The 13,956-nt window shown below is 32.9% G+C and overlaps 2 protein-coding genes across 8 annotated transcripts in view; one reads left to right on the forward strand and one right to left on the reverse strand.

The window, feature by feature from the left end:
* LOC126882069 (uncharacterized) overlaps positions 1-13,956 on the forward strand; it is a 550,590-nt gene that overhangs the window by 404,482 nt on the left and 132,152 nt on the right. The window lies entirely within an intron of this gene.
* The window catches only part of LOC126882072 (cystinosin homolog), a 159,063-nt gene that overhangs the window by 18,134 nt on the left and 126,973 nt on the right, over positions 1-13,956 (reverse strand). For all 4 annotated transcript variants that reach the window (XM_050646902.1, XM_050646899.1, XM_050646900.1 and 1 more), the window contains exon 6: positions 12,665-12,764. In XM_050646902.1, coding sequence (XP_050502859.1) covers positions 12,665-12,764 — 100 coding nt within the window. The remainder of the gene's footprint in view (positions 1-12,664; positions 12,765-13,956) is intronic.

A 13,956-nucleotide genomic window follows, 5' to 3' on the forward strand; every position in this document is an offset into this window, starting at 1 on the left:
CTTTAAGGAAAAAACACAGTATGATAATAACACCCGGTATAAAATGACATTTACCTGTCTAGTAACAATATTATTACACCGATATTCTTAAATGATAAGGCTATAATATACTAAAAAAATCATTCAAATCGGACAACTGGTTTAGGAAATCTGAGATATCAAACATGTCCCATTTTTAAGGTGTTCGGCTAATTTTGCCGGTGTGTGTATATATTAGTCAAGCGGCAGCAATCATTATGCCGACCACGAAAATCAAATTTAAGGTGAATGACCAATTTTGTTCTATTTTTATGTTTTCGAGGTCGCTGAATCCGAATATGAAGTTTATTTTTATTTAGATTTGGTGGAACATGTTCATTCAAAAATCAAATTTTTCACAAAACTGCCGAAAATCAGTTTTGATGATTTTTCAAGTTTACCTCGCTGTATCCTTGGTCGCTGTAAATATTTCCTTTTGAAAATTTTACTGTGTCATCTTGTATGTAAATAACAATGGAATTTGTCCAAAATGTTTAACACATTAAAAAAGGAGTTGTTAGTTTTTAAACATTTTGTCATCATATTTCGTTAGTTTCATGTTTACTTAAAAAAGTTAAGTGACAAATTTTTCAGTTTATAATTTTAACCAACACAGCAATAAAATATAATTCATGAAGAAGTTTTTGGGAAAATTTTAAGTCAAAATATACAATAGGAAAAAAGTTATGTTACTTCATAGACAAGCGGCATACCCCAAAAAACGCTTGTATCTCGAGATCCTGACCACGGTGTGGTGAATGGCTAATTTTGATCATACTTTATGATTTTGAAATCCTAAATTAGTTTTTTGCTCTTCTTAAGAATTTTGCATTTTTCGGTGCGTCATTCTTCTTCTGAACCGGCAAACTTCTTGGGCCTTTTCTATATATGCTTAGGGTTATAAGTTTTATAGTGGGGAGAAAGGTCAAAAACAGATTAATAATAGCATAGGAATGTTAAAATCATAATAAATTGTATAAATAAAAAATATGTATAGATAGAAAAGTAAGCCTAACTTTTTTTTATTGTATCCCTATGAGCATTCGAGAATCTGGTCGAGTTTGGAGCGCTGTAAAACCTATATAAATAAATATAATTAAACAACTTTATAGTGGAAATTGTTCGCTGAAAAACCCTCTACATAATTGCTATAATGTTATTTTATTTTAAAATGAACTGAAAAAAAGTTATAACCTCCAAAAGGAATCTTGTTAAAAATGTTTTACATATTTTTGTTTATACCTTTTTTGTTGGTCACTTGACGATAAAAAGTAATAGAAACAAAACTGTAGCAAATTTAATTTGCTACATTTTATGTTTAATTAGATTTTCCGTAGAGTTGGTAGTTTACGAGATATAGCGCGAAACCCCTTTGCACCCCATTTCCAAGATGGCGGCCGGGGGACAAGGGTGGCGACCCCAAAAACTTGAACTTAAGCTTCTACTGATCCCCCCTACACATTAAAGAAATAAAATTGACTCCTCTAACAAATGCAAGGTATGGCTTAAAAAATGTAACATTTTAATGGAGTAAAAGAAGAATGTGAATTTGAAACCTTAATGCCCTTTTTACGTGTCAATACGTTCATTTTTTTCCAAAATAAAAAAATAAAAAAAGTAAGAGGGTCATTCGTAGAAAAAGGTTCTCTATGCCGCTGAGAAATAGTGCGACGTGCTAGAAGAAATCTGGCAACACTGCCTAACATATCAACTTACACCACCAGTGTCGCAACACTGGATTGCTCAGTGTCGGCCTACCAGCCTTCGAAGATGGAGGTCCTGGTCGCTGTTACAGCCAATGTGAGATTCATGCTGTGATACGTTTTTTAACCCTTTGACTGCGGGAACCGCATATTTGCGTAATTTCAGTAGTGCACGAGATGTGCGGCAAACGCATTTATGCGACAGGGCTAACCGCTTCGCTGCGGTTAGCGATTATTTGGGTATAGACAAAATATAACGTAAACAAAATATAAAATATAATGTTATCAGATGTTTTCTTAATGAATGGGCGTGAACCGCCCACCTAAAGTGCCTCGACCGGGATGAGTAGGAGGGGTAACTGAGAAGGTGTTAAGTTTTGCGAATGCGTTAGTACCGTAAAGTGAATTTGTCGCTAATTATTACGTTTTGTTTGGACTCAAAAATACTGGTAATAAGTATTACATCATGCCGCTGCCACCAAAAAGGGGTAAATATTATTCGATGGCGGAATTGTAAGAACCATAAGAACAAATGAACCCTATCATTTGTTTTACTACATTATTTATTATAATATAATAATATATTATAATAGTTCTAGAATTGGCAATAAATAGTTGAAATAAAATAATAAAGTAAAACAAATGATATAATTCCAACAATTAAGTCAACTGTAACCTAAAAGCCAAAAATATTTGCATCACTGCGGGAGACGTCTATTAGCGCCGCAGCGACGGGATGCAAATCGTCTCAGCCGCTCCGCAGCGAAAGGGTTAAATGCAAAATGGATCTCACCTATTGACAGTTAAGTGCATTATTGTTAACATGTTCGTAAATGGTGTAGAAAATTCATTGAAGGCCGAACGGAAATTCGCGATGAATCTGAAGACCTTCCGCTCCAATATTTACTTCTCTACATCATTTGCGAACATGTAGAACAGATATGCACTGTCTCTCTCCTATGGCGCTACAGCCCAAGTCGGACCCTGGCCTCCCCCAGCATCCGTCTCCAAGCATCTCTGTCTCGGGCTGCTCTTCTCCAGTTGTCCACCCTCAATATCTCTTTAGCATCGGTTCTCACTTCGTCTATCCACCTCTTCATTGGTCTTCCTACTAGCCGACGTCCCACCATAGTGCCGCCACAGTATATAGAGGTTCCACAGTAAAATCACTCGTCTGTCGGCGCTTTGATCTCTGAAAGTAATACCGGCAAAGTACGAAATTGGTAATTCACCAGTGGTGAATGCAGGCGGAGGCCGCACGCTCCTTTGGTTAACCTTACAGAGCCGTACTAAAACTTTCTGGGCCTACTACTATTATTATTTATTAAAATAAAAAATGCGGTTTCCCATATTTAACTGTCCAGATGTTCTTACTAAATGTTAATATTACAAAACTAAAGGGTTTAATAAATGAAAAACAATATTACAATTCAATGTTTATATTTCAACGGTATTTAAAATATCAACGGTATTGCGCAAGTTTTATATCGCAATGGTTTTTAATATATTGTACACGTCATATAAATGTCAAATAAAAAGGAGGTTAATCTCGAAGCTCTCACGGCATTACTATACTCTGTTTTTAAACCAGGAGGAGTAATTCAAATTTACCGCGTCGTAACGCTTGTTTGTAATTCGTCCAACGGCAGGCAAGTTTACTCCACTGTTATGAAATTTTGACACTATTGACATTTATGAAATTTTGTCACTATTGGCATTTCATAGGTTAATTTGGTTATATCGGAGATTTTTGTGTTTTCTGCATTATTCGTTTAGTTTCAGTTGTAGTCTGCAAAAAATTAATTAAATTTTGCAATAGTCCTACTTTTCATCAAATCAATCGCGTAATGTGCAAGAGTATATTATCAATTAAAATTCAAACTGCTAAAAAGTTAACCATTTATTCTATATATTATGTAAAAGTTTTACATGGTTTTACAGTAAAACCAAATCTTAAAATCACAGTAAATGAACGGAAAAAGTTTTTTAATAGTTTACTAATGAAGTAAAAACCTCACATGTAGGTAAATGGTATATAATTTATTAAAAATTTTTTTCTAAAAATGATCCAAGATGGATAAAATCACAAACGTTTTCGGACCAATCAGTCCATCATCAGGTGGTAGAAACTTCAGATCCCAAGTAGTTGGAACTAGCTACATATTTAGGTCAAAAGACCTTAATGTAATAATAATTATGCCATTTAGGCTACAAAAATGTCGACATAAGTCGATGTCACAAGAAATTAAATCGCAACGGTATTACAAAGTGGTCTTCATCTTGGCCTCAAACTGACAGACTAAAATATGCACCTTGCTGCCTGATTGAACCAAAAAAGTTTTCTAGACAATCTTGATTCATCCGTTTTGTGAAAAAATAATCCATTCCGTGTGACTGTAGTAGATTCCACAAATGAATCACTCCATTAATGGTTATTTTCCAACCATTAACACATTTTATTCTTGGTGTTACATTTTCACCTTTAAAATTAATTACCTGTAAATTATTAAACAATCGGAAACACGTATTAAGAAATTCTTGCTGAGTATCGGTTCCTCTATACGGTCTTTGGTACTCAGTTGCTCCTCTTAATGAAGAAGAATTGAGCATATCAAATAAATTATTAATGTTCCTAATAAATGTTTCGGTTGTTGTTGCTTCCTCGACGAATACATTAAATCTAATATACAGATGCAGACCGGCAGCAACAGTGTTACTAAATATCTGAGAAGCATATTTCACTTTCATTTTTTCAAAATTGTTAGGAGATATATGTGATTCGGTCAATTTTGGCGCTGCACGTATAGGATATTGTTTATCATGTTCGTAAAATTTTTTAATGAATTCCCAAGAAGCGATAATATCATCAATAACAAATTTGTGTCTTAGGAAGTTATTGCGGAGTGCTTTTAATAAATGAGGTGTATCAAAAGAAAAGACAATTTTATTATTTTCATGATAAAAATATGGTCTATCGGCAGATATATTTAACAAATTTGAAAGTTTAAGATTATTAGAGCCCATATCACATACTACTCCTACCACTTTTAAAGAAATATTTTGTAATTTTGTAATAATATCTAAAATTATATTTTGTAGCTTTTCCGCAGGGCAAGTTGAATTAACAAGGTAGTAAGCTATTGGTTGCTTCCAGTTGGTTTTTACGCCTCTTATCATTATTACTGTTGCGGATAATGCTGGTTTAAAACTAGTATTTTTATTATTCTATCTTTTTAATACTATAAAATAAATGTGCCTTAATACTCATTTCGTCAAAACAAAGGATACATAATTTATCGAGATCAGAAACATTATTCATTTTTTTTAAGTATATCAAAAATGAAATCATTTATTCCAGGTTTGACAGATATATGTGTGACAAATTTGTGTAATGTTGTAACACTGGGCAAGCAAAATTCTTTAACTAATTTTTTCCTATACAGTTTTGGACCGTTAAAATATAATTGTAAACAAAAGTTTTTGTATTCGTTTGAATATCTCCGACCGTTCTTTTTTTTCAGATTTTGTTCAATTTGAATATTAATAAAATTAGCTAAATTTTTATTGGCAGAACAAAATTTATCCGTTAGTGATTTATAATTTTCCAATGTAATGTTTTTAAGATAATCGGGTTTTCCAGAACCTTGTAGTTTTTGCAATTTTTTTTTAATCGAAAATTCGTGTTTTGCAATTCCTTTATAGTCTTTCTTAGCTTGTTTTTTCTAGGGCTATAGGTCGATACACTTTCCAAAGTTTGAGTTTGTTGATTTTTTTGTAGAACAACTTCGTTGTCGTCCTCTGCACCTAGCAGTACGGTAGCTAATTCTTCCCGTTGTTCCTCATCTTCCTCATTTACTGGATCAAAACTGTTTTCATCATCTACAACAGAAGTTTATAGGTTGCCTTATATGAAGAAAGTGTCGTATTACACATAAAATATCTACAATCTACAACATTTAATTTTTTATTACCAAGCTGAATTATTTTTTTAAAGTACAAGGAAGCCTTTTGTTATTTTGAAATCAAAAATATTTAACAAATGCAAATCCAACAAATTTGTATTCCAACAATAGAAATAGCAAAGAGAATAGCAGGAAATGGATTATAATTTCTTAGAAAGTTGCATACCGTCTTTTATTTCGACAATATATGGTATTTCCCCAGTATATAGAGGGAATTTCCCTCTATATACTGTGGTATTTCCACGTCAAAATTCCGCTTAAATATTTTTGTATAGAGCTGACAGATTGCAAGGGGCAGCTTGGTATTTCCAGATCACAAATTACCTTTAATTTCGAGGGGATTTAAAATGAGTTGAGTGAAGGAATAATGTGGTCACACAAACAATTCCGATTTTAATGTTGATAATATTGAATTTCATAATTTGTGGTTTATTACACCAAAAACTAATAAACTATAACATGACACAAGAAATAGTTTCAAAATAAGTTTGATATGTTTTGAATAACAAATAGTAAAGTTGTTTACATAGTAAACAAGCTATAATTTATTGCAATACTACAATGCAACAAATTTGTACGTCAACAATATAAATAGCAGAAGATTCTTGGGTTTACATAGAAATTGCAGCTTTCAAACATATAAACTCACCTTGATCAACATTTGAATGTTGGTTTGGACTCTCTTCTATTGAAGGAAATAAACGTGGTACTGCGTTTTTACATAACCTGTTCCGAGTTTTATTTGAAAACATAGTATTTTCAAAATGAACACTGCATAATCTGTTCGAATTTAAGTTTTTTTTCTTTAACAAATCTTCTCTCTGGCACAACATTGCCCAATTTCGTGCTCTGAAAATAAATTAAATTTACTTACTATTTAGACAACACTAAATTTTCCGGCTATTATTAACTTTCATAAATATATAATATAATATGCAGATGAATGTAGAAAAAACACAATATTTATGCTTAGGTGAAGATTCAACTAATATGATATTGGACAATATAATCAGAAAATAACTAGCTGTGATAAATGTAAGTATTTGGGAATTAATTTCAGCAAAGAAGATACGGAAGATGCAGAAATTAAGAGCAGAGTAAATAAAGAAAGAACGATAATTAGAGATATAATTAAATCATTGAACGGAGTTTTGTGGAGTACCAAGATAGGGAAACAAAGAAAAATGAGAATATACAACACCATGATTAAGAGCACATTGGTATAGGGATCAGAAACATGGAGAGTAAAGGAACACCAAAAAAGTAAAATAGAAGCTACCGAGATGGACATCCTAAGAAGAGCAAGTAGAACATCGAGATTGGACCGGGTTAGAAATGAGTAAGTAAAGCGAAGAATTAGTTTACAGGAAACGGTCATAGATGCATTGAGAAGAAACAATTAACGTGGTACGGACATGTTCAGAGAATGGGAGAGGAGAGACTCCCAAAATTATGAAATGTATACCTACAGACATCAGGAAAAGAGGAAGGCCAAGAACGACGTGGATACAAGGAGTAAGACGATCAATGAGTGTACGAGGATTAGAAGATGAAAATTGCAATGATAGAAGATATTGGCAACAAGGCATCGGACAACATCGGAGGACGTTTTGAACCCGAATTTATATATATATATATATATATATATATATATATATATATATATATATATATATATATATATATATATATATATATATATATATATATATATATATATATATATATATATATATATATATAAACATATAATATATATCAAAAAATCTTTAGAAAATATTTCCTCTTTGTAAACATAATTATTGTATCGGGTCTAGGACGTTTCATCGCCGCCGTTTCGATGCCGCCAGTTCGATGCCGATGCCGGCCGATTCATCGCCAGTCAATTAATCGCTATCTGATATATTTCCGAATTTTCGACAGTTACAATTATTAGTTATTTTTAGTATTAATTAGGAATTTTAGGAAATGCGAGATATGACGGCGATGAAATGGACTGGCGATGAACCTTCGGCATCTAAACGGCCGGCGATGAACCGGCGGCATCGAAACGTCCCATTCCGATTGTATCATAAGTATTTAAAAAACTGCACGTAACATTTTCCTATTTCCAATATTAATGATGCTATTCTGTTAAGGTGGTTAAATAAGCAAATTCAAAATTATATACGTACCTATCAGCTTCCTTGGGAAAATGGGAAAAAACTGTAGTTACAATTTTTTGAATTGTTCGTGCACATTTTCGCTGAACACCGACTAATACCACTTCGAACTTTACTCATGTTCAACTTCACAATACCAACAATTATTCACAAAACTAACTCAATTTAAGCAAAATACGGCACTGTTAACCCGTACGTTCCTACTCGACTGGCAAGGGAAGAATGGTTCTCGCGCGGCCAGGAAATATGCGCAGCCGCCCTGCGCGTTGAAACATTTTACTTCCAATTTTTCGGAGAGTGGTTCTACTGTGGAACCTATTTATACTGTGGTGCCGCTAAGTGTTCTGTCGTTATCCATTCTTATAAGCTGTCCTGCCCAGCACAATCTTTGTATTTTTGCATAATTTGCTATAGAGGGTTCTGTGTAATATTGGTATAACTCGTGGTTGAACTTTATTCTCCATATACCATTGTCGCAAAATGGGTCCCAGTATCCTCTTTAATATTTTTCTTTTAAAAGTATTAATTATGCACACACATTCACTTTTACCCATAAACTTCGATTAACGTTAATAGGTGAAATCCACTTTGTATTTAAAAAAACCTATCACAGCATGAATTTCACATTGGCGGTACCAGCACCCGGAAGCACTATCTTCGAAGGCTGTTAAGTCGACACTGAGCAATGTAGCGAGGCGACACTGATGGGGTAAGAGAGAGGGAGAGTTGATGTGTAAGGCAGTGCTGCCAGATCTCTACCAGTACGTCACTCTTTCTCAGCAGCATAAGGAACGTTTTTTTTACGAATAACCCTCGTAAAAAAGAAAAGCCAACACTTATTTTTAAAAATTCCAGCATAAAATTAGCTAGAAGACCTAAGTCGTCTACTGCCTAACTACCGACTACCTTTTTATAGATATAAATTTAAATGTTCCTCTCAGTGGCGACGCGTGACTTTTTCTGAAGTGTTACCAAAACCAAATGCAAAAAATATTATTAAAAAAAAATGAAAATATGGCTAAATGTATATATACACTCACCGGCGCAAAATTCCGCCACCCAAAATTTTTTATTAAGTTTGACAATCTATAACTTTATTATTTGTACTTCGATTTTCAAGATTCTTGCACGAGTTTGTAGGTACATGTATTGATGTCAATTGCTATTATTCCGGTAACAAAAAATTTTTGCTTAGATGGCATTATACGGGGGTGAATGTAAGCGTTGTTTTTTCTCCTAACTTTAAAAAATTCTGTGGAAAAATTGGAGGACTGATTTTGTTTCATACTCCTTTTGTATTATCCTGGAGGTATCACGAAGGTCTTGTTTTTTGAATTATCTGAATATCTCTTTTCTTGCAAGAGCTATAATTAAAAACACTGCTTTGAAGGTTTATTTAATTAAAAATATCAAGTGCACTAAAATTAACAAAACAAAACAAATTTAACAACAAAACAAAACAATTCATTAACGGTTATGTCCACCTCTTGCAGCAACGACTGCTCGCAATCTGTTTAGCATATAATAAAGATGTGTTTTCCTTGCCTGGGGAATAGCCCGATATTCCTCTACCAGGGCCATTCCTCTACCAGGTAACTGTACCAAATTTTCTGGAGCCCTAGGATGACGGCAAATAGCTTTTTTTATTCATCCCATAAATGCTCAATATGATTGAGATCTGGGCTGCATGCGGGCCATTCTAATCTTATCAATCCAACCTTAATTGTATGAGTCAATCAGTGTTTTTATTTACAAAAAATGGTACAGCTCTTACAAGAAAAAAGATATTCGGATAATACAAAAAAAATTTAGTGATGTCTCCGGGATAATATGACAGGACTATGAAACAAAATCAGCTATTCCATTTTTCCACAGAATTTTTTAAAGTTAGGAGAAAATACAACGCTTCCATTACCCTTGTATAATGCCATGCAAGCAAAAGTTTTTTGTTACCGGAATAATACAAAACGATATCAATACATGTACCTACAAAGTGGTGCAAGAATCTTGAAAATCGGAGCACAAATAATAAAGTTATACATTGTCAAACAAAGAATCCAAATGATGATGATCTTGATCTTGAACATGTCATTTAACAAAAGCTCGCGCTGTATGACAATTCAAATCAGCTAACCGGACATTTAAAAAAAAGAATGTGTGTGTACTTTGTACGCACGTAAGAAGATATTCTTCTATTATATGGGTAATTTAAACGAAGTAAATATACTTAACAGGTTATTTATATTTTATTTAAAAATTAAACTAACTTTCTTACCTACCACTTTCAAAAATTTTTTATTAAAACAACCAAAAATAAAAAAATATGAATCGCCCAGGATTCGAACCCGCGTCCTTCCAATCTAGGAGCTAACGCCATACCAACTACTCCAGCGAGGTCCTTGTAATTGACGTGTAAGTTTCGGATCAAATGGTAACACAACACGGCGACAAATAGTGTAAAAATGTTATGCCTACATAATATTTTATTATTTTACTACAGAGAAACACAAATTCAAAAACACAAGAATTATAATAAATAATACATTTACTAAAAACACTAATATATTCTTTTATAACTTATTTGCACGGTTACAGATACATACATACCTATCTTGAAAGATTAGCAATAATCGACATGCTGTCTGTGTGCGCAGGCGCGCAGATTTATGTACAATTTTACCCTCAATCGAATCGCCGCTAAAGAAGAATATCTTCAAAAACAAAATGTTGGTGATGCCTTCCGGAAAGTATGACAGGACTATGAAACAAATTCAGCTATTCCATTTTTGCACAGAATTTTTTAAAATTAGGAGAAAATACAACACTTCCTTTCATCCCTGTACAATGACATGCAAGCAAAATTTTTTGTTACCGGAATAATACCAAACAATACGAATACACGTACCTACAAACTGGTGCAAGAATCTTGAAAATCGGAGCACAAATAATAAAGTTATAAATTGTCAAACTTATCAAGAATTTTGGGTGGCGGAATTTTGTGCCGGTGAGTGTAGCTTCAATAATATCATTTTGTATATCACTTGAAACTCTCGAAAAAAACAGATGTTTCTAGATGTTGACAAAATTTTTGATATTTTTTGGCAATTAATGTTTACAATTCCCTGTAATTGCCTCGATTGTCAGAGTCGTCGCACTCAAAATGACCACGAAACGCTAGTTCTTGTTTGGCCCAAAAACATACAGTATCTATTATAAGTGTGCTAAGGATATACCTATCTATTTTTTTAACAGACTCATTATGTTTAGCAATATTTGCTTTAAAAGCTTGGTTAGGAGAACTTGTTTTGCCAAACTGAATCAAATTGGGTATACATCTTACATGTAGGTAAGGGAGAAATTTCATGTCTCCTTTTTAAAAATCTAACACTATTTAAATCGTGAACCTGGTCCACCCATTTTTCTGTGGAAACCAGAAGACATGGCCAACAATACAGTATATTTTTCTTGCAACCATAATATAACCAAGGATTTTCACTGTACCAACTAAATTTAAAATATCGAACTACTTTTGTTGATTCCTTTTTTAAATTGAATCGTTTATTTCAGAAAGGGGTCAAGTGACTAATTTTAACAAAATGAGTTTTTGGTGGAATTTTTTAATTTAAACGTAAATACAGCTTTTGTTGCAGAAAGGAATCAGTTGCTGCCATAGGTGTTGCCTTGGCAGCGCAGAGAAATTAGCGTTTAGTGCAGAAAGGGGCCATGCAACAACGCATGACTCCTTGCTTAAAAATTGTGTAACTACCAACTTTATTTCAGAAAGGGGCCAAGTGCAAAAAATTATTTATTTTTTCCTTAAACAAATTAACAAGATAAATTTTTGAAAAATACAATACTTTTTGACAAACACTACAGGTTATTAGTGAGAATTTTTATTTTATATAAATAAAATTTTTGTTGAATGTAAATACCAACTTTATTTCAGAAAGGGGCCAAGTGCGAAAACTTATTTATTTTTTTCTTAAACAAATTAACAAGATAAATTTTTGAAAAATACAATACTTTTTGACAAACACTACAGGTTATTAGTGAGAATTTTTATTTTATATAAATAAAATTTTTGTTGAATGTAAACACGCTTTTTTTGTTTTTCTCAAAAGCAGGTTTTTGTGATTTGACCCCTTTCTGAAATAAACGATTCAATTGTTTAAAATAGTTCTTTCACTTTTAATCTTATTTTTTTCTTTAAAATTATACAAGGAGAATTACTTTTCAAGTAGTTGATCGATTAAGAAGCGACACTCATCCATGGTTAACTGCACGCACACTTTTTATAGGTACTGTCACCAATTTTAAATCTGGTAACAGCGCTACTGATACACAGCGCGCTTATGCCGTCGCTTCTTCAAAATTTTCAGTCACTAGCCGGTCCCGAGCGCCAGCGTGGGTATATAACCATTGTAACCAGAAATGAGTCTGGTAACAGAGTATAATAAAGTGCAACTGAGTCACATAAACTCGCCAATATTTTCGTGTCTACGAGCAGTTGACTATTTACTGAGTTAGGTACTATTACCACATAATATAATAATATATTTCTATTGGTAAATAGAATTATTCATCGTCATAAAATATTTATTTGCAAGATTTTTAACTGTTACCAATGGTAACAGTGGTTACATAGACGCTTCGCCAGTGGTTCCTCTCAATAGTCACTCTTGGACGTTCGACTGTACTAAATTCTCACAAACCGCTCCAAGAATTTTTTTAAGTAATAATTTTTCAAATGTCAATAAAGAGGCACGTTTGATTTAGGTCTTAAATTATACATGTTTTACACAGTTACATTGATACTTACCCTAATTTCTGGAATGTAGTACAACCCCAAATTGAAGAGAGAATATAAGGAAAATCCAACCACGTTTAAAGCAATAAAATCGAAGTTCAAACCAACAACACTAAAAAAATAAAAAACATTTTTGTATAATATAATGTCGTTAAGTTATCTGAATAAAATTTAGGGCACATAATATACAAAAGGTAATATATGTATAGGGTACCTAATATAAGGTAATACCTCTTATTCTGTGAAACTCACGAAAGTTCTATAGTCCATGTTGTGTGACTGCTCCCGTATAAAAACTTTTTTGATTCGGTTTCTTTGCACAAATCAGAAGTGTTCCAGGCGAAATTTTTGGACAGAAATTGTTTATGCCTGGTTGCACCAACAGATCTTAAGCTCCAGCTTAGCTAAGCTCAGGTGATACTTTAATACTGGGGCCACACTACCATCTAATACTGTTAATTATCGCATTATTTGCATTAGAGATATGTCAAATAATGCGATAATTAACGAAATTGACGCTAGTGTGGTAACAGCATAACGATTTACATTTATATTTAAGCTTAAGAGGATGGGTACGTATTTTCGGCTGCAATGCTATTCAAATAGGGATCCATTTTTTTCGAATCCTGAGAAAACTAATAAATATTTTTGAAAAATTTAAACGCAGAATGAAAGATTACGTTATTAGTGAGGGCCGAAAGTCCCTGAGAACTTCTATAATGTTTATTTTAATAAGTTACAGAAGTGAAAAACTAAGAGAAAATTTAGTGTGATTTTTAATTTCAAATATCTCATTCAAAATAAACTTTTTATTTATTCTAAGGGACTTAAGGCCCTCGGTAATAATTTAGTCTTTCATTCTGCGTTTAAATTTTTTAAAAGTATTTATTAGTTTTTTCAGGGTTCGAAAAAACGGACACCATGTCCGTGGTAATATTTTCCAAATCTATCTTTGTCTTACAACGCACTCAGTCGAATAGAATATTGTCAGTCAGACCGTGACAATCAGTGACGTGACAATTTTAAATATTTGACGTGGCATCGGGAATATTTTGAGTTGTTGATTAAATAATATTGATATAAAGTGATGAGCGCGCTAATAACCGGCAAAATAGCGCAAAAGATGGAAAACATATTACATTGCGAAACAAAAAGAGATGAAACTAGTGGAGGTGGAAATGGAAACGTATAAAATAACATTAAATTGCATAGTTTCCCACCTTTAAACGTCTGTGACAGGAGAATTTTATAAAATTCTACTGTCACAGTGAGAGTTGTCATACTTCTCTGATACGTCTAAAGGT

Source organism: Diabrotica virgifera, chromosome 3 (assembly GCF_917563875.1).
Source record: "Diabrotica virgifera virgifera chromosome 3, PGI_DIABVI_V3a".
Taxonomy (NCBI): domain Eukaryota; kingdom Metazoa; phylum Arthropoda; class Insecta; order Coleoptera; family Chrysomelidae; genus Diabrotica; species Diabrotica virgifera.